General features: G+C 47.4%; 2 protein-coding genes across 8 annotated transcripts in view; both read right to left on the reverse strand.

The window, feature by feature from the left end:
• RFX2 (regulatory factor X2) overlaps window positions 1-4007 on the reverse strand; it is a 52568-nt gene extending 48561 nt beyond the window's left edge. The window contains exon 1 of one of the 3 annotated variants that reach the window (XM_083483781.1): window positions 3820-4007. The gene's annotated coding sequence lies outside the window, so the exon portion shown is untranslated. The remainder of the gene's footprint in view (window positions 1-3819) is intronic. The other 2 variants (XM_083483780.1, XM_083483782.1) reach the window with 2 other exon arrangements.
• Window positions 4008-8536: 4529 nt separating this feature from the next.
• ACSBG2 (acyl-CoA synthetase bubblegum family member 2) overlaps window positions 8537-27259 on the reverse strand; it is a gene marked incomplete at its 5' end in the record, with an annotated part of 49452 nt that continues 30729 nt past the window's right edge. For 3 of the 5 annotated variants that reach the window (XM_083483768.1, XM_083483767.1, XM_083483770.1), the window contains 8 exons: window positions 8537-10275; window positions 12964-13210; window positions 16101-16240; window positions 18485-18702; window positions 20692-20925; window positions 22540-22581; window positions 24252-24433; window positions 26266-26442. In XM_083483768.1, the coding sequence (XP_083339894.1) occupies window positions 10199-10275; window positions 12964-13210; window positions 16101-16240; window positions 18485-18702; window positions 20692-20925; window positions 22540-22581; window positions 24252-24433; window positions 26266-26442 (1317 nt within the window). In that variant the 3' untranslated portion in view covers window positions 8537-10198. The remainder of the gene's footprint in view (window positions 10276-12963; window positions 13211-16100; window positions 16241-18484; window positions 18703-20691; window positions 20926-22539; window positions 22582-24251; window positions 24434-26265; window positions 26443-27259) is intronic. The other 2 variants (XM_083483769.1, XM_083483771.1) reach the window with 1 other exon arrangement.

Raw genomic sequence — 27259 nt, forward strand, 5'->3', positions numbered from 1 at the left:
GGAGATTAGACTTCACTCTCAGTGACCAACTTGGGCCCGGGCTGTTTGCAGGTGAGGGCCAAAATGCTATCCAACTCTCCGGATCAGGCAGACCGGAAGACATTAAGTCCCGCCAATGAGGTTTATGAACTGGGAAGTTCAGATTACTTGGCATCATTCTGCCCGAAAGACCTTAGATATGACAACTCAGATAACTTGTCAATGTTCTGCTTGCGATACCTTAGATCTGAGCAACAGCAGCTCAGATTATTTAAGCCACGTTTGCATTTACGAAGGGAACAGAAATCTCATCAAGGATTCTGATTTAATGTAGAAACCAAAGCTCTGGATTTATTTGATTTCCCGCCAGCCCCTTTGACATAAAATCTCAGAGTGAGTTACAACAATATATCTGATTTCATGCCGATCGATCCAGGGCAGCCCAAACTTGAAAAAGCCAGCTGCTTCGCTGATGTGAATTTGGGCTAAGGTCCACTCCAAGTCGAGGCGCCGAGAGATACGGCAGAATAATCAGAGGGCAGGCTCAAAGTGTCCCGGCACAAGGACGGAAAGGAAGACATGGTTTTGCGTATCCAAAATACAATCTCAAGTCAGGAGAGGTTCTGCTCTCCGAGCAGCAAGCCCTGGCACGCCAACCAGACTGAAATCAACTCCAGAAGGAATGTTAGCCAGACTTTAACTGCGCTGGCATTTGAGACTTGAGAGGGGAGTGGACGTTTTAAATATATCTTGGCAGCCATCGGAAAGAAACCCTTCGCTGAATAGGAAGATAAAGCCATCCCACTCCGCTGCATATCTCGCCCCTTGTAAAAGGCCGTTTGGTCTGGAGTACATTTGACGACGGAGAAGCCTGAAGACCGAAATGTTTAATCAATGAGTTCTGAAAGGAGGGCAGAGCTATTAAAGTTTTGTAAATTCCGCCCCCGCGATCCCTCTCCCGCCCTGCAAACGGCAGCAGAAGAAAGTGGTTTTATTCACCGTATTTTCCGCTCTATAAGACGCACCAGACCACAAGACGCACCTAGTTTTTGGAGAAGGAAAACAAGGAAAAAATTATTCTGAATCTCAGAAGCCAGAACAGCGAGAGGGATTCCTGCGCAGCGAAAGCAGCAACCCCTCTTGCTGTTCTGGCTTCTGGGATAGCTGCGCAGCCTGCATTCGCTCCATAAGACGCACACACATTTCCCCTTACTTTTTAGGAGGGGAAAAGTGAGTGTTATAGAGCAAAAAATACGGTATTTCACACACGCAGGTTTGGCCTCCGATGCAAACTCCAAAATTCGCACCAAGGAAGTAGTTTTATGCTCGCTGAATAATTCATCGAGTTTCTACGGTTTGTGACTTTTAGAAGGAAATGGCATTTTCTGGCAAGCAGCGCCGGGAAGCTGACGATAGCTACTAACGCAATTTGTAATCCAGGGTATAGCAGGCTGCAAATGTCTCAGTTAAGTAGACCCTGCAAGTTGCTTCATACCCCTTAAAAGCAGGGATGGGGAGATAAATTCTAATAATTTGAAGCAGCCACCCAGGAATTTGAAGCATTCATTCAGGCCTGCAGCTTGGAAATCTGGCGATGGCGCCGAGGAATTTGAAAGGTTTTTTTCTCTTCCCTCTTCTCCATTCGTCCCTGATGAAGGAGAACGATAATTGGACATTTTGCGTGATGCTTATATCTGTGTAAGTCGATTGCCATGGAAACGACCTGGCCCTTACCCTGTTACTGCAAAGGTTTAAACTCCATGACGCTAACTAGAATTTCTCTTGGATTCTGCTTAGCCTTATCTCGCCTTGCATTAAAAACTGTCACACTGTTTTGAGAAACAGGAATCCGATCTGGAAAGGATGTAAGCAAGAAACCTGTTTTTTTGGGAGGACGGGACTGATTCAGTCTGATCATTAATATATATTTAATAAAATTTTAATATTCAACAAGGAACTATAAATCAGTAAACGGAACACAATCTCTGCTCCCAATCCTATACACCTCCAGTTCAGCCACGATCCCTGATTGCCGCAAGCAAAGAGATACGAGAGGAGATAACTCGAGGCAAGTGAGTCAAGCCATACACAATTTTGTGGAAATAAAGCTGTTCTTCTGGATCGCTCCAGCTGGAATTAACTAAACAAGGAACACAGACATGAGAGCATTACGATTCCAGACCCGCGAAAGTCTGGGTTGTCGTTGCCGTTGCTTTTGTAAACGACAGAGCAATTTTTAGGCTGTTTATAAATAAATGGGTGGGAAGTTTATCGGAGGATTATTGGAGAAAGCGAGGGGAAAAGACTGAAAGTAAAAGTTAAGAAGACATCTGAAGGCAGCCCTGTTTAGGGAAGCTTTTAATGTTTGATGTATCATAGTATTTTAATATTCTTTTGGAAGCCGCCCAGAGTGGCTGGGGAAACCCAGCCAGATGGGCGGGGTATAAATAATAAATTATTTTTGCAAATCACTTTGGGAAACCTTATACCTGAAAAGCAGGGGTGGCAAAGATTTAAAATAGAGATGGATAACGGTGCAGAGGCTGCTGTGAAGAACGGGACAAAGACGAGATCAAAGAGAAATCGCAGTGGCCGACATCCACGGAGAGCTTTTTTTTTTTGCAATGCTAGTTGCTGAACTGTTGTTGCGAAGGAAAAGCAATTACTGACAGGTGTGGGGTGTGTGGGGAACGCATGTCTAGCCTTGCCAAAGAGTGGCCTTCCCATAGCTGACTAGTCAGGCAGGTCGGGAGCCAAAGGATGACAGGGTAGACCCTCGCTTAATCTGGATTTCGTGGGGCCACCATTTATTTATTGCAGTTTCCTGGGGTTTCACGTCTCTGCCGCATTCGCCCTCGCTCCTCCAAAGAATAAATAAAGAAAATAAAAGTACAGCCAACTTCTTACTGCACTCATCTGGAAGTGCCTACGTTTCCACACACACACACACACCAATCCGGAGTCACACCAAATCGGAGTCGTTGCTGCAGAAGCGGGTTGTTCTGGAGCGCCACCGAACCTGAATCGCTCTCTTTCCTCTTGCAGTTCCGTGGCCGAGCGCACGGACTGCATGCAGGAGGTTCCAGGTTCGAGTCCAGGACGCTGCCAGTCAGTGCAGGCAGTTCTGAGCCTCAGGTGGAGAAATGGAGCTCCTGTTCTGGACAGATCGGCTTCTTCTAGTTGCAAACCGCACCTTCCTGCCCTTTTCTTTGAGTCCAGAGTTGCCTGGGGCAACCGGGCTCCCGCTAGCGGCTTCACCCCTAACTCATCCCCCCGAATCCGGAGCCACTCCGAATTAAAAACCCATCTTTACAACTAATTCATCCCCCCGAATCCGGAGCCACTCCGAATTCAAAACCCATCTTTACAACAGAACAGAGCGCCACTCGGCTTGCTCTCATCCGAAACCAGGCTCACTCCAGTTTCCATTTCCCCCCCCCCCCGGGCAGGAACGAAAAGAATAAAAAAAACTTTCCCCGAAGTTCCCAGCCCTCCAAACTCGATGTCACTCCGGATTCGCTGCAAAGGCGACCGCCCCCCACCCCACCCCCACACACTTTCCCTTTCTCTCAAGCGCGCGCACGCCCACCCCCCCCCAGCTCCCTTCTGGGCTCCCCCACCCCTCTCCGCCTCCCGATCCGGAGTCACTCCGGATTCCCCCGGCCCGCTCGCCTCCTCGCCAAACTCGTCACCGCGGCGTCACTCCGGCTCCTCCTTCCCGTCCGGGGAGCGGGGAGAGCCTTCCCCCCACCACCACCCCACCCCCGCTAATCCGGAGTGACTCCGGAGTCGAACCGGAGCGAGGGGGGAAAAGGCGCCGTCCGTCCCCGGCAGGCTTACCTGGGTGGCTCCCCGGCCCCTCAGGGCTGCGCGGGGCTCCGGCGGCGGTCGGGGCTGCGTGAGGCGGCGGCGGCGGCGGCGGCTCCCGTTGGCAAGTAACCGTCTCCAGGGCTACAGTCACTATGGCGCCTCCTCGCGCGGGGTTTCGAGGCAACTGTTGCTAGCCTACCCGCGTGACGTCGGCGCCCGGGCCACGCCCCCCACGCCTCCCGAGCCCCGCCCCCTCGGAGGGCGGCGCTATCCTCCCCCCTCCCTCCCTCCCTCCCTCGAGGCCTACGCTGGCGATGATTGGGCGCTCGCGGCGGCCAATGGGAGCGGCGCTGCTCGGGGAGGGGGAGGAGGAGGAGGAGGGGGAGCGGGGAGGGGCGGCGGGTTTCTGAGCGCGTGCAGAGCGCCGACCGCTTCCGCGCTATTTATTTCGTTTTTTCTTTTCTTTTTTTTATAATATTTCATTAGGGTTTTATCCATAAAAACAGTTTAGAAAAATACAAAGGACAAAAAAAGATACAAAATTACAAAATACAGAAATACAAACATTAAACACACACACAAAAAAAACAACATATAAAAAGACACCTTACATTTTACCTTATTGCTAAAACCCCTGCAATTCATTTCAATGTTATTTCGTTTTCTTTTCTCCACCTACCCTCCCATCCCTTCCAGGCTTTTTGCTTTATTTTATTTCCTCCCCTACTTTCCATGCCATTTATTTTTTTATTTTATTTTATAATATTTTATTAGGTTTTGACAGTAGAAAAGTTTAGAAAACACAAAAGGCAAATGCAAAACAAATACAAAATACAAAAACACAAAAATACAAAATACAAAAATACAAACATTAAACACAAAAAGAAAAAACACATATAGGAAAAAAACACAAATTTTTCTCTTTCTTAATCTCTCCACTTTAAATTGACTTATTTTCCTGACTTCCTCACGTCTCCCATTATTGTATCCCTTTTAAATTTAGTTCAGCAAATTCCTGATCTATTAGTTTATCTATTATTAGTCCCCTTATACTTTTTACCTTGTTGCTAGAGCCCCTTCAATTCATTTCAATGTCATCAACATTCAAAATTTTTACAATGTTTCTGCAAATAAATTTTAAATTTTATCTTATCTTATATCTTATCTTATCTTATTTTCCACCCTCCCCTACCTTCCATGCTACTTATTTTATGGCCTCTCCCATCCTTCCCTACCTTCCATGCTATTTATTTTATTTTATTATTTTATTTTATTTTATTTTATGTCCTCTACCACTTCCATAGGGATGCGGGTGGCGCTGTGGGTTAAACCACAGAGCCTCTTGGGCTTGCCGATCAGAAGGTCGGCGGTTCGAATCCCCACGATGACGGGGTGAGCTCCCGTTGGCTCGGTCCCTGCTCCTGCCAACCTAGCAGTTCGAAAGCACGTCAAAGTGCAAGTAGATAAATAGGTACCGCTCTGGCAAGAAGGTAAACGGCGTTTCCGTGCGCTGCTCTGGTTCGCCAGAAGTGGCTTAGTCCTGCTGGCCACATGACCAGTTGTACGCCGGCTCCCTCGGCCAGTAAAGCGAGATGAGCGCCGCAACCCCAGAGTCGGTCATGACTGGACCTAATGGTCAGGGGTCCCTTTACCTTTACCTTTACCACTTCCATGCTATTTATGCATTTTGTTTTGTTTTATTTTAGTTCCTCTCCCACCCTCTCCTACCTTCAATGCTATTTATTCATTTTATTTTAGTTCCTCTCCCACCCTCCCCCTACCTCCCATGCTATTTATACATTTATTTTATCTTATCTTTTTAAAACAATATTTTTTATTAAATTTTAAGTACAAAACAGAAAAAAATATACAAAGAAATAAAGAAAATACATGTAACCAAGGGAAAAATAGAAAACATTTTACTTCTTCTCATGCTTATAATTATTTACACCTCTATAAAGCAATTTTATCTTATGGCCTCTCCCCACAATCCCGTACCTTCCATGCTTTTATTTTATTTTATTTCCTCTCCCACCTTCCCCTACCTTCCACGCTATTTATTCGTGTTATTTCCAGAATACTGGAAAAGGTAGCCCTCACCTTGCGCCGGACAACCCAGAATAAATGAGATAAATGAGACAAAGGCCATTGGCTACAAGTTATATAGAGAGAGCCTCCACATTCAGAGGCACTCTACCCATGAAAGCCGTAGGAGAGGGGGAAGAATGCAAAGATAAAGGGGGAAAACCTGGAGTTTTACAGGACATCTGCAAGAGTGGCTCCAGGCAACGTATTTAATTTCCTGTACAGAGTCCCAAGGCGTTGTGGGAATTAATGTTGCGGCTGGGCCAAGGTGCTCCGCATTGCTCAGGGCATCGAGGCCACGAGGCTTGCGCATGAACAGGAAGGAAGGAAGGATGGATTAGTCAAGAGCGCAACTTGCTGAGCCTAGCATGTAGCTTACGGGGCAGACATTGTCAGCTGCAGCAAAAGCAAGATCCTTAAGTCCTCTAGAAAAAAGATCAATGCATCTATTATAGCTTAAGCTTTGCAGACCAGAGCATTCGCCTTGATCTGTGGCCCTGGAAATAATTGCATTAAATCATCCCATGCGCTCTGCCATGGGTAGGCAAACTAAGATATTTATTTTTTGGGGAAGCCGCCCAGAGTGGCTGGGGAGGCCCAGCCAGATGGGTGGGGTATAAATAATAAATTATTATTATTATTATTATTATTATTATTAGGCCCCGGGGGCCAGATCCGGCCCAATCACCGTCTAAATCCAGGCCGCGAACGGTCTGGGAATCAGCATGTTTTTACATGGGTAGACTGTCCTTTTATTTAAAATGCATCTCTGGGTTATTTGTGGGGCATAGGAATTCGTTCATCTCCCCCCCCCCCCCAAAAAAAATATATATAGTCCAGCCCCCCACAAGGTCTAAGGGACAGTGGACCACACCAGCCCCCTGCTGAAAAAGTTTGCTGACCCCTGCTCTTTGTGAATCAAGACTGCAGGGCGGCGTCCCTGCACCCTGGTTGAAAGCAAGGGACTGTCGTGTGTGAATGTCTGCCAGTGTGTGTTTGGTAGATATAAACAGGGATTTTTGTGCGTCTGTACTCACTGGTACACCCCGCAATGACGGGGTGAGCTCCCGTTGCTCGGTCCCTGCTCCTGCCCACCTAGCAGTTCAAAAGCACGTCCAAGTGCAAGTAGATAAATAGGTACCACTCCGGCGGGAAGGTAAACGGCGTTACCGTTCGCTGCTCTGGTTCACCAGAAGCGGCTTAGTCCTGCTGGCTACATGACCCGGAAGCTGTACGCCGGCTCCCTCGGCCAATAAAGTGAGATGAGCGCCGCAACCCCAGAGTCGGTCACAACTGGACCTAGCGGTCAGGGGTCCCTTTACCTTTAAGTTAGTAAGTAAACCACAGATCCTAGGGCTTGTTGATCAGAAGGTCGGCAGTTCGAATCCCCGCGATGGGGTGAGCTCCCGTTGTTCAGTCCCAGCTCCTGCCAACCTAGGAGTTCGAAAGCACATCAAAGTGCAAGAAGATAAATAGGTACCACTCCGGTGGGAAGGGAAACGGCGTTTCCGTGCACTGCTCTGGTTCGCCAGAAGCGGTTTAGTCATGCTGGCCACATGACCCAGAAGCTGTACACCGGCTCCCTCGGCCAATAAAGCGAGATGAGCGCCGCAACCCCAGAGTTGGCCACGACTGGACCTAGTGGTCAGGGGTCCCTTTACCTTTACTCACTGGTACAAAGTAAAGTCCCCTCTTTTTCTTCCGCAAATGGCAGCCATTTTGCATTGGCACCCACAGTATTTATCTCCATTCATTATAGACGAGCACCAAAACAACAACAGAAAGGACTTGAGCGATTTACTATGCGTTTTTGGAAAGCAGTGCGCTTGGACATCTCTTGAAATGCCGCCACCAGACCTGGCGAGAGAACAGCAGTTCTCGATGTTTGGATGGGGTGGCAGCTGTCGTTTCAAACCAAGGTGCTAATCCGAAACATGACTTGGATGCGACTTACGTCTGATTTTTGACACAACGGGTCCAAATTGCGCCAATTTCGAACTCAGCAGGAGGGTTCCTCGTGGAATTTGTGTTGACGTTGAGCCAGTGGCCGCCATTTTGAATCAAGATGGCGGACCAAAACCTGTGCTTGGTACGAATTTCACCAGTTCTTGGCATGACAGGCCCCAACTGTGCCAACATGTAGGCCTCTGAAGATATCCCCGCACATTTTGACATCACAGCACCCATTTTAGGTCCAAACTGCGGCGATTTGGAGCATTCTGAAGGTGTGGTTGCCCAGTTTGACACGATGGGTCGCAATTGTGTCAGTTTTGGATGCTTCTTAAGATATTGTTGCCCAAGTTGCCACAACGGCTCCCAAGATGGAGGCGGTGGTCTTTGTCCACGTTTGGGTGCCATTTTGAATCAAGATGGCGGGACCTAAAGATGACTTTGGCCCAGAAGCTATTTGCATTCTGCCATGTTCTCTGTTCGGCTCAAGGGAAGTAAAGCTATTGAAATGCAAAGTACCGATAAAATAGCCAATTAAAACTCCACACCCACAATGCAGCAAATGTTTCATTTTTAAAAAAAAACATCCCAGACAACTTAAGTCCAAGGTGTTTGCTTACTAAGAAGCAGTACCCTTTAAAACCGGAGAGCACACACTACGGAGCAGTATTATTTAGGAGGAGAACGAAAGGGAAAAAACAAAGGCCAAGACTTGAGATATTCGGAAATTTTATTAAACACTCATTCCAAGAGGGCAGGAGAGGTGTACATAAACCTTGGGCTCGTAGCAAACATTGTCTTTTTTTGAGGGGGTACAAAAGGACCCTCTCCCGCCCCGCAAATTTAACCCCAATACATTCAATTGCAAACATGATTGAACCACAACACCAAATACCCAGTGCCATTTACATTCCGGAAGTATTTTCTTTGGACGTCAACAGCTCCTCGCTTTACCTCCAAACACCTCCCTCTATCCCTGCACGGGCACAACTCTCTCTAAAAAAACAAAACAAAACCCAAACACTCTACAACAATACCCCCATAAGGCTATTTCTCAACTCTGCAGCACGCCAGAACATATTGTGTCTCTCCACGACGAGGTTTAACAGCTTCAGCATAAACAAGAGGCATTGGGGAGCAAATATCTCCCAGAATTATTTTGCTGTGGGTAGGGGTCTTACATCTGTAGTCAAGGTAGCAAGTACAGGAAAAAAGGAGAGGGAAATAAAACTATAAAACAACAGGAACCAGCCCCAGAAAGCTACACGGATGTTCTCCCAGCCTGGCAACACTTGTGGCTTGATTGAATGGGCACAACTTTCAGATAAGAGTTTTAGAGTCCTTTCTTGCATGCCAGGGAGTCCCCATGTGCTCATTTCCCCCAGAGGGCAAAAAGCATGTTCACAGGCAAGGATTTTCCAAGGTCCCACCACCTTCCAACGTTTCCTCGGTGACGCAGGAGGAACCGCTAAAATCCGGTTGCCAGGAGGACAGGGGAAAGAGTCGCGGCTGCCTGTGTTTCTGCGGAAAAGGCTCCACGCGAACGGATGCTACAGCCGAGCCTCACCAAGTGAACAGACTCCAAAATATAAATAATAATAATAATAATAATAAGGATTTTAGTGAGTGCACCGGATTTCCTTTTATCCACACGTGAAAGACATCTGTGGTTGTTTCTCGGTGGGTCGTGGGTCTCTGTGGGAGAGGGTGGGGGGAAAGCTCACACAACTATAAAGTTGTGCCGCGTTTCACCAAAGAAGAAAGGAAGTCGGTTCAGTGGAGAGATGGTTTCACTGCAACTCCCGCCAGCCGCTTGCTAGAACAGAATTCTGTTTAGACCGTGGGGACAGGAGACGTGCATTATTTGCATGTCTAAACCGCAGGGTTTTTCCCCGCCCTGCAAGGCACAGTTAGGGGACAAAAACCACACTTTCTGTACATTCAATTTCAAGAAAGGGTGAGGGTGGGTTGTGGAAGACACAGACGTGGCAGAAAAGGCCGAGGGACCTTGCCCGGGTGCAAAGCCACAAGAGCAGGCTGGAGCCCTGTGCCAAAACAGGGTTCCAAAACCAAGCCCAGGAAGTGTGAGGGAGAGACAGAAAAGCAGAGAAGGCCACTGGTGTTTTGCAGCCGAAATACTTGGCTTTGGAAGGGGTGGGAGGGACAGGGAGCAACTGGCGAGGAGAGAAACCAAGCTGAATTCGGGGAGCTGCCTTTATTGAAACCTCGTTTTTCAATAAGGGTAGAGGAAAGAGGAGCGAGAGACGGCGGCGCTTCTCTTTCCATATGAAGACGGTCCGTGCAGCGAAGATTGGACTTCTGATAGAGGCAGGCCGGCGGGTATGCAGTCCTCCGGCGATCGTTAGGTGTTCGTTTAGTCCGCGTAAAGCTGGTCTATTTGCTGTTTGTACATCTTGGCGACCACGGGCCTCTTTAGTTTCATCGTGGGGCCTGGAAACAAGAGAAAGAGCGTTAGGATCTGTCCAGAAAGGCTGGAGAAAACACGAGGCTTCTCCGAAGAAAGTCCAGGTTCGATTCCTGGCACCGTCTCCAAGGAGCTTCCTGGATAGCTCAGGTGGCTCAAATTGTTGCTGATAAGGCCAAGGTTGCAAAGGGACACGGATGGCACTGTGGGTTAAACCACAGAGCCTAGGACTTGCCGATCAGAAGGTCGGCGGTTCGAATCCCCGCGACAGGGTGAGCTCCCGTTGCTCGGTCCCTACTCCTGCCAACCTAGCAGTTCGAAAGCATGTCAAAGTGCAAGTAGATAAATAGGTACCACTCCGGCGGGAAGGTAAACGGTGTTTCGTGCGCTGCTCTGGTACGCCAGAAGCGGCTCAGTCATGCTGGGTACATGACCCGGAAGCTGTACGCCGGTTCCCTCGGCCAATAAAGAGAGATGAGCGCCGCAACCCCCGAGTCAGCCACGACTGGACCTAATGGTCAAGGGGTCCCTCTACCTTTTTTAAGGCCAAGGTTGCAGGTTCGATCCCCGGAAGGGACAAGCTTGCATATTTCTTGGGGTTGGACTGGATGATCGTGAGGGTCCCGTTTTAAACCCTGGGCAGCGGCTGCTACTCAGTGCAGACCAGGGGCTGCCAACCCCACTCCACCCAAAAACTACTTGGGAATTTTGCTGATGCGTCTTGGCGGACCATTCCTTCATTTACCCATTTCAGAATTTTTAACCTTCTGTAGTGTTTTTTCATAGTATCATGGCACTGGGACCCCCGAGGGTAATCCAATCCAGCCCATTGCAAAGCAAAACAGTAACTAAAGATTTATTTACGCATGCAACAGCAGCAGCCAGAACCTTGCATATGCAGAACTGGAAAGAAGATAAAACACCAACAATAGAAGAATGGATTTTAAAGCAAAAAACTAAGAGCATAAAAAGGGAAGCGGGTGGCGCTGTGGGTTAAACCACAGAGCCTAGGACTTGCCGATCAGAAGGTCGGCGGTTCGAATCCCCGCGACGGGGTAAGCTCCCGTTGCTCGGTCCCTTCTCCTGCCAACCTAGAAGTTCAAAAGCACATCAAAGTGCAAGTAGATAAATAGGTACCGCTCCGGCGGGAAGGTAAACGGCATTTCCGTGCGCTGCTCTGGTTCGCCAGAAGCGGCTTAGTCATGCTGGCCACATACCCGGAAGCTATACGCCGGCTCCCTCGGCCAGTAAAGCGAGATGAGCGCCGCAACCCCAGAGTCGGTCACGACTGGACCTAATGGTCAGGGGTCCCTTTACCTTTAAGAAAACTACAGAGCATAAATAAGAAACCAACACGATGGACTACGCATGGAAGAATGAAAGCCCCTTTTGGAATATCTGAAAAAATACCGTAATCAGATGAAATCACGAGCAGGATTTGAAATACTGATAACATATGAAATAGAGGGATATTTCTTAGGGGAAATGTTTACAAGAAGGCAGGATGTAAATGGGTTGAGAGGTAAAAGGTAAAGGACCCCGGACGGTTAAGTCCAGTCAAAGGCAACTATGGGGTTGCGGCGCTCATCTAGCTTTCAGGCCGAGGGAGGCGGTGTTTGTCCGCAGTCAGCTTTCCGGGTCATGTGGCTAGCATGACTAAACCACTTCTGGTGGAACGGGACACCGGGACGGAAACCGGAGCGCACGGAAACGCCGTTTACCTTCCTGTCACAGCAGTACCTATTTATCTACTTGCACTGGCGTGCTTTCAAACTGCTCAGGGGTCAGCAAACTTTTTCAGCAGGGGGCCAGTCCACTGTCCCTCAGACCTTGTGGGGGGCTGGACTATAATTTTTTTGGGGGCGGGGGATGAACGAATTCCTATGGCCCACAAATAACCCAGAGATGCATTTTAAATCAAGGGACACATTCTACTCATGTAAAAACATGCGATTCCCGGACCGTCCGCGGGCCGGATTGAGAAGGCGATTGGGCCGGATCTGGCCCCCAGGCCTTAGGTTGCCTACCCCTGTGCTAGGTTGGCAGGAGCTGGAACAGAGCAACGGGAGCTCACTCCGTCGCGGGGACTCGAACCGCCGACCTTCTGATCGGCAAGCCCAAGAGGCTCAGTGGTTTAGATGATAGGGCCATCTACGTCAGGGATAGGAAGTAAGAACAGCCTGGAGTGCTGTTCTTAAGTTTAAAGAGAAACATAACAAATGTGGAACTTGGAATACAGTGGTGCCCCGCAAGACGAATGCCTCGCAAGACGGAAAACTCGCTAGACGAAAGAGTTTTCCGTTTTGGAGGTGCTTCGCAAAACGAATCTCCTATGGGCTTGCTTCGCAAGACGAAAATGTCTTGCGAGTTCCTGCTGGTTTTCCCCCCTCCCCCCCTTTTTCAAAGCCGCTAAGCAGCTTATCAGCTGATCCGATCAGCAGATAAGACTCTAAAAGCCGCTAATAGCGCTAAGCCGCTTATCAGCTGATCCGATCAGCAGATAAGCCGCTAAAAGCCTCTAAAAGCCGCTAATAGCGCTAATCCGCTAATCCTTCAATGGGCTTGCTTCGCAAGACAAAAAAACCGCTAGACGAAGAGAATCACAGAACGGATTCTTTTCGTCTTGCGAGGCACCACTGTACGTATGGTAGGATTTTAAAGTTCCATAAAAACGCGACTACTGAAGGAAAAGGACACCTGCTTCACCCACTCACCCAGTTCTCCGCCTGCGATGGAGAAATCCTTGTCTAGGAGCATCCACTTTTGGATTTTCTGAGCGTTCGAAGTGGCTCGTTCGTTGACGGACGTGACCCCTTTCTGAATGGCGCTGTACACCGCCGGGTCTCTGCTGTTCACAATGTCGGACACTTTGGTGGCCTTGCTGCCCAGTTTATGGCAGAACTCGATGGCTTGAGGCGTCAGCGCGTCTTCCGGGTCTCCGGTTTCTAGGTTCACCATGCACTGGAATGGAAGAATTCAAAAGGAGCGGCGCGGGTGCGTCAGCCAACACAGGAGGCCACAACGTGGACCCAGATCCTTTCCACACATCTTTCCAACCCAAGTTCTGCTGAATTACTGGACTGAAGAAGTTAGGCCACATTCTCCCCCTCTCAGAGGGAGAAGACAAGGGAGCAGAATGAGGAGGAGGAAGTTGAAAGAGTGACAGGGCTTCGGGAGAAGGGAGAGTCTGTGGCAGAGAGCAGTGCAGAAATCAGGCTGGAGGAAAGGGGAGCCAGGAGACAAGAGATGAAAGCCAGGCTGGCAAAGGAGCCAGGCAGTCTCCCCCTCCTGCTCCCTTCCCTGCTAGTCTTCCAGAACCAGAAGAGGTGTGAAGAGGGTGTAGTAAAGACAGACACGCTGGCAGAATCTCAGATCGCTTGGGAAGGACCCCGGAGAAGCACAGCCAGTTGTGGGAAGACACAGTCCCTGCAACTTGTTAGGATTCCTGCTCTACGATTGCAGTCATGGGATTCTTGTCTATCACGTGACAGTGTATGTTTTGACTCCACAGCGTGGGAAGTAACGGAGACAGGGTGTTTGTGTTACTGTGTTCCGTGAAGTGGGCCTCTTGTCCTTTGTTCTTTTTCTCTTTGCTGTCTGATGCTAGAGAGAGAGGGAGCCATGTTGCAGTGCTCCGTGTGTGTTCATATGTAAATAAAGTAGATTAGCCAAAATGCTGAGTTCTGTTACACAAACTCTGCGGATCCCTAAGTGTGCCGGTGTCGGTTGGCATCGGTCGCTGTGATGTTCGGGCTGAAGAAAGCTTATGAACCTCCCAAACGATTGACCAGGAGGGAGAGAACATGCCAGTTGGGCATGTGTCTCTGCAAGGGTCCTACTCGAGTGTAGGCTGAACTCCTGACACAACTGCCTTGGGGAGGGGGGAGGCAAGATCTACAGGAAAGAGTTGCTGTGCTGTCTATGTCTGTGCTGTGCTGAATAAAGAGCCAACTTCATGAACAGCTTGTTACAAGAATTTTAAGGTCTCAAATATGGAATAAATATTCATAAATGCACACATAACTAAATATATGAACCATGTGTCTGAAATAGTACGGGAGAGCCATCCTGAAGCCATTTTGACTCTCCCAGTGGCGTCAAATATTCCTTTGCAGAAAGGGAGGCAAATGGGGAATTTCTTCCCATTGCTTTTCCGCTTGCAAATCCTGCCTTAAGGGCGTATTTGTGAATGAATAGGGTGAGCCTGTGACCTGGACTCAGGAGCTAAAAAAAGAATGACCAGGCTGCCCAGGTAATGCCACCAGTGACCATTATCAGGTACCCTGGCAGGCAGGATTTCTGCTGTAGACCGCTCCCTTCTGTGATGTATGTATGATGTGTGGGGTTTTTTTTTTTGGGGGGGTGGTCTTGGGAGAACAATTTCAAGAGTCTATATAAGGGCTTGTGCAACATTGTTCTGGGTTCTCTGCTCCCCCTGTGTGTGGTGAGTGGGGACCCTGTTGCAAAACTTTAATAAAGATCAGGCTTACTAGCTGCTTTGCTTCTCAATATTCTCTGGTTGGCCTCTGTTATTTCCTCCTACGGATAGGGAACCCACTTAAGGACTCTATAAGGGCTCCGGAATACCCCGTAAGGCAGACATGTCCAAAGTCAGTTTCGGGGGCCTAATCCGGCCCACAGGTCTGTTTAATCTGGCCCTAATAATAATAATAATTTATTACTTATACCCTGCCCATCTGGCTGAGTTTCTCCAGCCACTCTGAGCAGCTCCCAATCAAGTGTTAAACAGTACAGTGTTAAATATTTAAAACTTCCCTGAACAGGGCTGCCTTCAGATGTCTTTTAAATATAGGATAGCTGCTTATTGCTTTCACATCTGAAGGGAGGGCATTCCACAGGGTGGGCGCCACCACCGAGAAGGCCCTCTGCCTGGTTCCCTGTAACCTCACTTCTCGCAATGAGGGAACCGCCAGAAGGCCCTCGGAGCTGGACCTCAGTGGCTGAACGATGGGGGTGGAGATGCTCCTTCGGGTATACAGGACCGAGGCCGTTTAGGGCTTTAAAGGTCAGCACCAACACTTTGAATTGTGCTCGGAAACGTACTGGGAGCCAATGCAGATCTCTCAGAACCGGTGTTATGTGGTCCCGGCGGCCACTCCCAGTCACCAGTCTAGCTGCCGCATTCTGGATTAATTGCAGTTTCCGTGTCACCTTCAAAGTTTATTTCCTGGGGTAAAATCCTAAAAAAAACACCTCAACAACTTCAATCCTAAAAAAAAGGTCGACTGTGGTCGGCCCTCACGGCCCTTCACTTCATCAGATCTGGCCCTCTTTGAAAAAAGTTTGGACACCACTGCGGGAAGGGAGCAGTTTTTTCTTATAACAAGCTTTGCGGCTGTCCGACTCCCAATAACTGCCCTGACACGGAAACACACGTCAAGATTGGGAAAGGACACACCGACGATTGAAGAATGGAGGATGAAGTTAATGGACTATGCAGAACTAGATAAACTAACAGGAAGGATTCGAAACCGGCGGGACCAGAAATTCACGGAAGACTGGAGTAAATTTACGGACTATTTGAAAAGTAATTGTGAAGAACAGACGACATTTGTAGGTTTGCAAGACGTTTTGTGAGGAGTATTATTGGAAGTATTGCAAAAATGGAGAAGGGGAGGATGATTTGTTAAGAGATGTAAAGGCAATATAAAGTTAAGAAATGCATAAAAAGTGGTTAAAACAGTGGATCATCAGAGGTGCTGATGGAAGTCTGAAAAGATTGTATAAGTGATACCTTTTGTGGTACATTTTATAATTTATATGTTAAAATCAATAAAAATTATTTAAAAAAAGAAGATTGGGGAAGGAGACAGGAAATAGCAGGACTTACCTTCAGAGTCATGAGCATCGCAAGGAATTTGGCCTTGTCCCCTATCAACATGACGTTGCTGAGGATGGGGACGGCCTCTTTGATGGCATCCTCAATAGGGACTGGAGGGATGTTTTCGCCACCGGCTGTGATGATTAGCTCTGGAAGGAGACGACACGGCATAAGCCATCAGGAACCTAAACACACCTGAGCTACATTTCATAGTACAGTGGTACCTCGGGTTAAGTACTTACAGTGGTACCTCAGGTTACATACACTTCAGGTTACATACGCTTCAGGTTACAGACTCCGCTAACCCAGAAATACCTCGGGTTAAGAACTTTGCTTCGGGATGAGAACAGAAATCGTGCTCCGGCGGCGTGGCAGCAGTGGGAGGCCCCATTAGCTAAAGTGGTGCTTCAGGTTAAGAACAGTTTCAGGTTAAGAACGGACCTCCGGAACGAAGTACTTAACCCAAGGTACCACTGTAAAGGTAAAGGAACCCCTGCCCGTACGGGCCAGTCGTGTCCGACTCTAGGGTTGTGCGCCCATAAGAGGCCGGGGGCCAGCGCTGTCCGGAGACACTTCCGGGTCACGTGGCCAGCGTAATGAAGCTGCTCTGGCGAGCCAGCAACAGCGCAGCACACGGAAACGCCGTTTACCTTCCCGCTATAAAGCGGTACCTATTTATCTACTTGCACTTAGGGGTGCTTTCGAACTGCTTGGTTGGCAGGAGCTGGGACCAAAAGACAGGAGCTCACCCTGCTGCGGGGATTCGAACCGCCGACCACGCGATCGGCAAGCCCTAGGCACTGAGGTTTTACCCACAGCGCCACCTGCGTCCCCAAGGTACCACTGTACTTAGAACCAAAAGGTCTTTAGTTTGTGGGTGGGATTTAGGTTGTTTTAAATGAATTCGTTTATTTGTTATAGTAGTTCTGTGTATGTTTGTTTACTGACTGAGGGAAGCATAATTATATCCGCTTACTTCCAACGATAACTTACTCTGCTTTATGTATTTGAAAACCTAATAAAAAATATTTAATCGTAACAATATAAATGTATTATTATTACTAATTGCTAGGAATTAAGTACTTAACCCGAGGCACCACTGTAATTCGTTCCGGAGGTCCGTTCTTAACCTGAAACTGTTATTAACCTGAAGCACCACTTTAATGGGGCCTCCTGCTGCTGCCACTGCATGATTTCTGTTCTCATCCTGAAGCAAAGTTCTTAACCTGAAGCACTATTTCTGGGTTAGCGGAGTCTGTAACCTGCAGCGTATGTAACCCCAGGTACCACTGTACCACTCTGTTCTCCCTTGGGTCAGACCACACCTGGAATACGGTGTCCAATTCCGGGCACCACAGCTCAAGAGGCTTTGGGCGGCTATTCCTGAAGCCAGGAGAGCAAGAGGGATAGGTGCGCACCGATCCCTCTTGCTCTCCTGGCTTCGCTTCGCTGGAGAGGCGCTGCACAGCTTTCCCTCTCTGCGCAGCGCCCCTTCAGCGAAGCGGGAGGAGAAACGGAGCCCCTTCTATTTCTCTTCTTGCTTCGCTGGAGAGGCGCTGAGCAGAGAGGGAGAGAATATTTCCCCCCCCTTGTTGTCCTCCTCTAAAACTAGGTGCGTCTTAAAATTTAAGTTACAGATAGGTAGCTGTGTTGGTCTGCCATAGTCAAAATAAAAAAATTCCTTCCAGTAGCACCTTAAAGACCAACTAAGTTAGTTCTTGGTATGAGCTTTCGTGTGCATGCACACTTGGTATCTGAAGAAGTGTGCATGCACACGAAAGCTCATACCAAGAACTAACTTAGTTGGTCTTTAAGGTGCTACTGGAAGGAATTTTTTTATTTTAAAATTTAAGGACTATTTACAAAAATATTGTAAAATTAAGGAATGTTGAATGATGCTGGATTGAAATCAAGTGGTTTCAAGCTGTAACTATGATAAAACGACTTTCTTTTTGTAAGTAAGAATTTAAAGCTATAATATTCTAAAACGTTGAGATAAGGATTTGCTGTACAAATAATTCAAACTGGGTATACAAGAAGGGGAGGTATGAGGAGGTCGGGGAAATAAGTTACAAGAAAGTAAGGTGTGAAATTTAACTGTTTTTAATATTTTCATGTTTGTTTTTTCTTTTGTTTGCAAAAAATTGGAAACTTTAATAAATATCTTTTAAAAATAAAATAAAACTAGGTGCGTCTTATGGTCGGGCGCGTCTTATAGAGCGAAAAATACGGCGCTTTTTGTATACATGTTGGAAATTATATTATAGTAAGTCCTGAAATGTAATATGATGTTTACCGATGTAATGTAAGAATAACAAATAACTAAAATGCAAATTCAAAAAAAATAAGGATTCTGGTTTTTCCGAGGACCGCGAGAAGGGGGCCTTGTTTACCTTTGATTCTTCCTGTGATGTAGAGGAATCCGTCTGCGTCGTGCCTGCCAAGGTCCCCCGAATGGAGCCAGCCCTCATCATCAATGGCCTCTTTGGTCTTGTCTTCCATGTTCAGGTAACCCATAAAGACATGGCGCCCAGCGAAGCAAATTTCACCGACGCCCTCGGAGTCCGGCTTGAAGAGCATCGTTCTGCAGCCCGTGATCTCTTTGCCGGAACTGGGGGAAATGCCGGGAAAGCGGCTTGTGAGAAGTCGAGACCAACCGGCTTGCCCCTTTCCCAAAAGGAAAACAGCTCGCATGCTCTGTCTGATATGATGGGGCTTCCCCCTCTTCCCCTATCGATTTCTATCCCCTTCCATCTTTACAAAACGAAGTGTCAGGGAACTGATATCGGAGCTAGAGGCGGAGGGAAGGCTCTCAAATGATGCTGGAGAAGGGCCCAGCAGGGAGAGAGGCAGCTCCGCAGATGGGGAAGCAAATCAGCGCAACACCAGGGATATAGAGGGGCTGATGGGGGAATCGGCGAGAGGGCTCCAGGACTCTTCACCGGACACCAGCGGGGAGAGCACGGGTCCTCCGCTACCCACGCCCTCCCTGTGCAGAAGACTTCCGCGCAGAGAGAGTAGGAGGAGACTGGGTGTCAAACAACTTTTATGTTGGAAAAGATTTAAGAAACGCCCACTGGCGGATTCTGCTAGCGACTGAGGCAGCCACGAAGTGAAGGGCTGCCCAGACTGAAAGGTTTAGCAAGGCAACAAAGCCTGGAGAGGCGGCAACTTACGCACGAGCAACCCATTCACATTACACGAAGTAATATCAAATCGAGTCACATCTAATACAAATTTAAAAGTCGTCTTCCTGCTCCGCTGCCTTGATGTTTCACTAACCACCCTTATTATTTGCTGCTCAATATTACATACATTTCCAAATTACATTTCTAAAAATTTCAAAGGTGCAAGGCTTATTTAGGGGTGCGGCTTACACTAAGCCTCCTAATTTATGTTTTGGTTGGTTTTCTCAAACTCCTGTTTCTTATACAGTGGTGCCTCGCAAGACGAAAAGAATCCGTTCAGTGATTCTCTTCGTGTAGCGGTTATTTCGTCTTGCGAAGCAAGCCCATTGATGGATTAGCGGATTAGTGCTATTAGCGGCTTTTAGCGGCTTATCGGATCAGCTGATAAGCGGCTTAGAAAAAAAGGGGGGGAAGGAAAAAAAACCCCGCAGGAACTCGCAAGACATTTTCGTCTTGCGAAGCAAGCCCATAGGAAATTCGTTTTGCGAAGCACCTCCAAAACGGAAAACTCTTTCGTCTAGCGAGTTTTCCGTCTTGCGAGGCATTCGTCTTGCGGGGCACCACTGTAGCTTGCAAGTTTATTTTATTGCCTTTAAAGTTTTTGAGACGCTGCCCAAAATGGTCAGGGATGTGTCCGTCTGTCCTTTCAAGGCCAAAAAGTTGAGTATGCATGCTTTCATAAGCAGTGGTGTGGGAAGATGTTGTTCTGGCGGTCCTTATTTTAAAGCAAACAAGACTTAGTTTAATTATTCTGGGTTTGCACGCAGATCCGAACACAGGGGTCGGTCGGATTACGGGCCTCTCTGAATTCTGCAAAACGGTTTTGGTACAGGACAGAGAACAGGCACGATTTAAAAGCAATCGGGGAGGGGGCTTGTCGTTTTTAAATCCACAAAACACAGGGCGGGCGCCACCACCGAGAAGGCCCTCTGCCTGGTTCCCTGTAACCTCACTTCTCGCAGGGAAGACTGGTGACTGGGAGCGGCCGCTGAGACCACCCTATCTGCGTTACCTAGCAATTCTAAAATATAGACGCGCTTTTACTCTTGCAAGATTGAATGTACTGCCCTCGGCTGGACTTGAGGGACGATGCCAACAGATTCCACACGCAAAACGCTTATGTCCCTGTGGAGATGGCAGCCATGAATCGGTGGCGCATGCCCTTCTGGCTTGCCCTCTTGATAAAAACCTGAGGAATGAGATTATCACCCCTCTTTTATTGTCCATTCCGGGTCGCCCAGCCACTGCCCCAGTGTCCTTTCTGTTGGCAGATCAATATGAGAAGGCGACAGCAAAGGTTGCAAGGTTTTTAGCTGGGGCAGTCATAATAACACCCACTATTTGACTATTGATTCCAACAAAAGTTGCAGGATCACCCCCTCTCCCAAAATAAATACAAATTACGCCCCTACCTTCCCAGTCTGTACGAACTCGGGAACGAAGCCGTGTGGGGCCCTGAGCTCTCGCTCATGCCGTATAGCTCATATATACAAATGTCGAGGCTCAGGAAATATTCGAGGGTGTCTCTTGTGATGGGAGCGGCTCCCGTGTAACATTTGGTGCAGCGGTCTAGGCCCAACTGTTTACGCACTTTCTTGAAGACAAAGCTCCTGGCCAGGCGGAAATTCAGAGGGAGCTCGTCGGAACTGCGGAAATTAGACAGACAGCAATTTACAGAAAAGAACCTAGGTTCAGTCCATGGCTAGAACTCTCTCAGTGAGTGTCAACAATTCGTTCTGCTTGCGTGGTGGTGTTGCGCCGGTTGAGACTTTTGATCTCAGGGTCTTGGATTCGAGCCCCACATCGGGTAAAAATATTCCTGCATTGCAGGTACTTGGACTTAAGATGCCCCACAGAGCCTAGGACTTGCTGATCAGAAGGTCGGCGGTTCGAATCCCCGCAACGGGGTGAGCTCCCGTCGCTCGGTCCCTGCTCCTGCCAACCTAGCAGTTCGAAAGCACATCAAAGTGCAAGTAGATAAATAGGTACCACTCCGGCGGGAAGGTAAACGGCGTTTCCGTGCGCTGCTTTGGTTCGCCAGAAGCGGCTTAGTCCTGCTGGCCACATGACCCGGAAGCTGTACGCCGGCTCCCTCAGCCAATAAAGCGAGATGAGCGCTGCAACCCCAGTCGGCCACGACTGGACCTAATGGTCAGGGGTCTCTTTATCTTTTAACAATGCTACAATTCTATGATGGGAGATCAACCGCTCCCAATATATTATTACTGTTTCATTTATTTTTATGTGGTTTTTTGAACAACGTTCCAGATTTATCAATCCACCATTCCACCTACGACTGCCCCTCCCTCCTTCCATGGCTCCCTCAAAATTTCAATTTCTGCTGCGTATTAGAGTTACGCTATACCTTCACCTAATCTCACAGGAAAAATGAAGATTTCACTCCCCGCTGCTGCTCTCACTTCAAATCCAATTTGCTCCCTAACATTTTGACACTGAGTTTTTAAGTAAGGGTTGCTAAATGTTCTGAGATTCCCAAGACATAGCTGGGATTTGGCCGTCAGGGAGGAAATCGCTAAAATGGGGGGGGGGGGACCAAACCAATATCCTGCAAACATTTTCTTCTTTAAAATCAGTATTTATTTCAATTGTTGAGTTTGCCTCTTGTGCCCTTCCTCCCAGACTAGACCAGGGCAGCAACCAGAAAGTAGTGAAATAGTCAGAAGAATTTGATCGTTGCAGGTTCGACCGACAACTGCACAGTCCAGCACTGCAAGGGATTGGAATAGATGATTTTCAGAGTCCCCTTTCCTTTTTTTTTAAAATAATTTTTATTAACTGGCCAATCCCATCAAATTAAATCATATCACATAAATTCCGAATTACAAAGCCAAATTTTTAAATTTTGTTGGGGGGACCCATATTTCAAGATCCGAAGGGGAATTCTGATCATCTTCCTGCTGCTGCGTTAATGTCCCAATCAGTCCAAACAGAGTTCATAATTCTATCCCATCTTATCTTGCTGTTTCCACATCACATCTTGTTCATATATTTTCCTCTTTTTTTCTTTTTGATCTCTTCCGATAGTCTCCTTAAGCCGGTAAACACCAAGAGTAATAACTCGTGGTCCCCTTTCCAACTCTATTCTATGATTCTATATTAAAAACAGTTACAGCCTTTTACAGCAGGGCTTCAAAATCCTGTCGATAAAGAGGCACAACAACAACACCAACAACAACTGGGGTGTGTGTGCTTCTCAACAGTGCAGGTTTAACCGTACAAACTTCTTAAAAAAGTTATACCTGTCTTCTTCCCTTGAGCGTTGTGAGCCTCCAGTTTTAAGTCTGAATGGGGGGGAGAAAGAAGAAGAAAAGGCCCCCTCATCTTATCAGGAGTTTCACAAGTTTGTGAAGCTCTTGAGTTTTGCAGGGTCCAAGCGGAACGCTGCCATACTATAATAATAATGGTAATAATGGTAAGGATAATGATGATGATGATAATGATAATGGTAATGGTAATGGTAATTTATTTATACCCCGCCCATCTGGCTGGTGGCTTCCAACAAAAGATTAAAAATACATTAAAACATCAAAATAAAAAAATTCCTTCCAGTAGCACCTTAAAGACCAACTAAGTTAGTTCTTGGTATGAGCTTTCGTGTGCATGCACACTTCTTCAGATACATGCACACGAAAGCTCATACCAAGAACTAACTTAGTTGGTCTTTAAGGTGCTACTGGAAGGAATTTTTTTATTTTGACTATGGCAGACCAACACGGCTACCTATCTGTAATTAAAACATCAGTCATTAAAAACTTCCCTAAACAGGGATGTCTTCTAAACATCGGATAGTTGTCTATTTCCTTGACATCTGATTGGAGGGCGTTCCACAGGGTGGGTGCCACCACTGAGAAGGCCCTCTGCCTGGTTCCCTGTAACCTCACTTCTTGCAGGGAAGACTGGTGACTGAGAGCGGCCGCTGAGACCACCCTATATGCCCCAGTGTCCTTTCTCTTGGCAGATCAAGATGAGAAGGCGACAGCAAAGGTGTCAAGGTTTTTAGCTGGGGCAATCAGAGTAAGATCCACTATTTGACTATTGATTCAAAACTCTAAAATGTATTTTATACAATTGACTTTTTATTTCTATTCTTTGTATATCGTATTGTTGTTTTATTGCTATGACCAATGGCTGACGCAAATAAAGATTTATTAATTCATTCAGCAATGATACGTTGAGGAGGAGGAGGACGAGGAGGAGAAGACGACGACGAAGATGAAGAATTTGGATTGATATCTTGGCTTTCACTCCCTTTAAGGAGTCTCAAAGCGGCTAACATTCTCCTTTCCCTTCCTCCCCCACAACAAACACTCTGTGAGGTGAGTGAGGCTGAGAGACTTCGGAGAAGTGGGACTGGCCCAAGGTCACCCAGCAGCTGCAGGTGGAGGAGCGGGGAAGCGAACCCGGTTCCCCAGATTATGAGTCCACTGCTCTAAACACTATACCACGCTATAGGTCATAATATTGAAAAGGCTCGGGAGAAATTATGGATCACAGATATGAAATCTAAAGCACGCTATACATTAGATCATGGGATGTGGGTGGTGCTGTGGGTTAAACCACAGAGCCTAGGACTTGCCGATCAGAAGGTCGGCGGTTCGAATCCCCGCAACGGGGTGAGCTCCCATTGCTCGGTCCCTGCTCCTGCCCACCTAGCAGTTCAAAAGCACGTCAAAGTGCAAGTTGATAAATAGGTACCTCTCTGGCGGGAAGGTAAACGGCGTTTCCGTGCGCTGCTCTGGTTCGCCAGAAGCGGCTTAGTCATGCTGGCCACATGACCCGGAAGCTGTACGCCGGCTCCCTCGGCCAATAAAGCGAGATGAGCACCGCAACCCCAGAGTCGGCCACGACTGGACCTAATGGTCAGGGGTCCCTTTACCTTTATACATGAGGTCCCTGCTGTTCCACCCCCAGGGGTCTGGGACCCAATACAATGCCACCACGTTCTTCCTACCCATTGATTCGTCTCAGGTTGGTCTCCAGACCGACGACTTTTGCCCAGGCGGCGATCCGCTTCTTCAAGGCAGAGAACTTCATCCCGGTGGCTTTCATCCTCTCCTGCATCTTCTCCCAGACGCGAGGGACCCCCAGGAACGCCGTAGGCCGTACTTCCTTGAGGGTCTCCACCAAAGTGCCCTGGCGGGACATAAAATTTCGAGAGAGGGAGTTGAAGGTCAGGTGGGAGCAAAGGGGTCCCGGGTTCATTCCGCAGGGTGAGACCTGGAGTTTAGATTAGTAAAAATGTATGTGCTGTAAACGGGATGCGGGTGGCACTGTGGGTTAAACCACTGAGCCTAGGGCTTGCCGATCAGAAGGTCGGCAGTTCGAATCCCCGCGATGGGGTGAGCTCCCATTGTTCGGTCCCTGCTCCTGCCAACCTAGCAGTTCGAAAGCACGTCAAAGTGCAAGTATATAAATAGGTACCACTCCGGCGGGAAGGTAAACGGCGTTTCCGTGTGCTGCTCTGGTTCGCCAGAAGCGGCTTAGTCCTGCTGGCCACATGACGCGGAAGCTGTACGCCGGTTCCCTCGGCCAATAAAGCGAGATGAGCACCGCAACCCCAGAGTCGGCCATGACTGTTCCTAATGGTCAGGGGTCCCTTTACCTTTTTATGTGCTGTAAACACAGCTGTTAAAATGGGAAACATCAGAAAAGGGAGGGTGTGAAGTCAAGAAGGAACTTTGTGGGGCTGGGTGAGGATACGAGAATTCTGGGACATAATATACAACGAACTTAAAAAGGTTTTCAAATTCTCCTTCCCCAGAAAATCCCAGAAGCCTTTCTGTTAGGTCCACTGATAGGACTGGAAGAAATCTAAAGAATATTTAGCTAAATATTGTGGTATAAAATAAATATGTGGTATAAGATAAATATGGTATAAGATAAATATGTGGTATAAGTTAAGATAAATAGAAAATCCTTGGAAGTATCAAATAGGCTTAGGGGTAGAATAGGAATAGGTTTTAGTAAGTATTAAGGATTAAAATAATAGTAAAGGAGAAGAGGTTAGTAAACCAAAGGAGTTAGTATTATTAGAAATATGAATTTGGAGAACTGTTATAAAAGTGATATAATGAAATTCAGTTAGAGGGGATTTGAGGAAGTCACCTATTAATGTGAAGAAATTGGGTACCAGAAGATATAATTTCCCCTGTGTTTAGTTTATTGCTGTGTTTTCTTTGTTGAGTGTTTTTATGTTTTTATGTGTTTATGTGATGTTTTAAAGGTTGAAAATCAATAAAAATTTTGAGGGGGGGAAAAGGCATCATGTCCCCTGAAATACAAAAAAAAAAGTTAGAACCATCTTTATGTATGCGACTACGGCGGCTAGAATCCTAATAGCAAAAAACTGGAAAACTCTTGACAATTCCCACAAAGCTTGACTGGCAGGTGAAGATGATAAAATACCTGGAACTTGCAAAAATGACTGGGAGAATAAGAAGAAATACAAATCAGGAAATGAGTAAAGAATGGATAATTTTTAAAGAATGTATAAAACAATTCTGTGGAAATGCAGATCTCCTGACAGGTTTAGATTGAATCTTGAATATTAAGGATTGCTAGAAACTTAAAAATTTATTCGTGATATGTAATAGATAAAACAGGAAGTGTGTATAGGTTAAGAATGTGTTGAAAGCACAATAAGGTGATTCGGAAGTCAAAAGTGTGTGTGAAGTTATACCATTTGTTGTTAGTGTGTAGTTGTTACTAAGGTACTGTGTTTATGTTTGTGTTGTTTTATGTAAATTGTTTTGCAATAAAAAATTATTTTAAAAAGAAGAAGAAACTGTGGGTTTTTTTTAAAAAAGAGATTGTGTATGATGATTAATTTTTTGGGAATCTTTTTGGAGATTTAATAAAAAATGACATAGGGAATGGGAAAAAAACACTCAAGTGCTTCTGTGTGTTCTTGCAGGACTGTGGGTTCTGAGTTCTGGGTTTTGGTTTTAAATTTTCCCAAACATCACCTTCAAAGCGTCCGGTTGCGCAAAGCAGATGTGGACTCCAAACGTGATGGGCAGCCAAATGTCAATCATCTGCGCAGCCACGTGGCTGAGAGGCAGGTAGCTGACCACCACCTCCTGACGCTCCGTCGCTTTGCTCAAGCCGACGTAGTTGCCTCCTGCCCGGGCCGTCCAGGTGATCTGCAAAGGCACGACAATTCAGCAGCAACGCAACACACACACACACACACACACACACACACACACGTAATTATTGTTTTTATTATTTATACCCTGCTCATCTGGCTGGCTTTCCCCAGGCAGTCTGGGCGGCTTCCAGCAAAATATTGTGTTGGGCAACTGTGCCCCTGAAGGACCAGGAGCGCAGCCTGGGAGTCATTTTGGACTGTCCATGGAGGCACAGGTCAATTCTGTGTCCAGGGCAGCTCCATCTGGTACGCAGGATGAGACCCTCCCTGTCCGCAGACTGTCTGGCCAGAGTGGTCCATGCTCTGGTTAACTCCCGCTTGGACTACTGCAATGTGCTCTACGTTGGGCTGCCTTTGAAGGTGACCCAGAAACTACAACTAATCCAGAATGTGGCAGCTAGACTGGGGACTGGGGGCAGCTGCTGAGACCATATAACACCGGTCCTGAAAGACCTACATTGGCTCCCAGTACGTTTCCGAGCACAATTCAAAGAGTTGCTGCTGACCTTTAAAGCCCTAAATGTCCTCGGTCCAGTATATCTGAAGGAGCGTCTCCACCCCCATTGTTCTGCCCGGACACTGAGGTCCAGCTCCGAGGGCCTTCTGGTGGTTCCCTCACTGCGAGAAGCAAAGCTACAGGGAACCAGGCAGAGGGCCTTCTCGGTAGTGGCGCCTGGCCTGTCTAACGCCCTCCCACCAGATGTCAAAGAGATAAACAACTACCTGACATTTAGGAGACATCTGAAGGCAGACATGTTTAGGGAAGCTTTTAATGACTGATGTTTTAATGTATTTTTAATCTTGTTGGA

This window comes from Podarcis liolepis, assembly GCF_965112155.1.
Source record: "Podarcis liolepis genome assembly, chromosome: 18".
Taxonomy (NCBI): domain Eukaryota; kingdom Metazoa; phylum Chordata; class Lepidosauria; order Squamata; family Lacertidae; genus Podarcis; species Podarcis liolepis.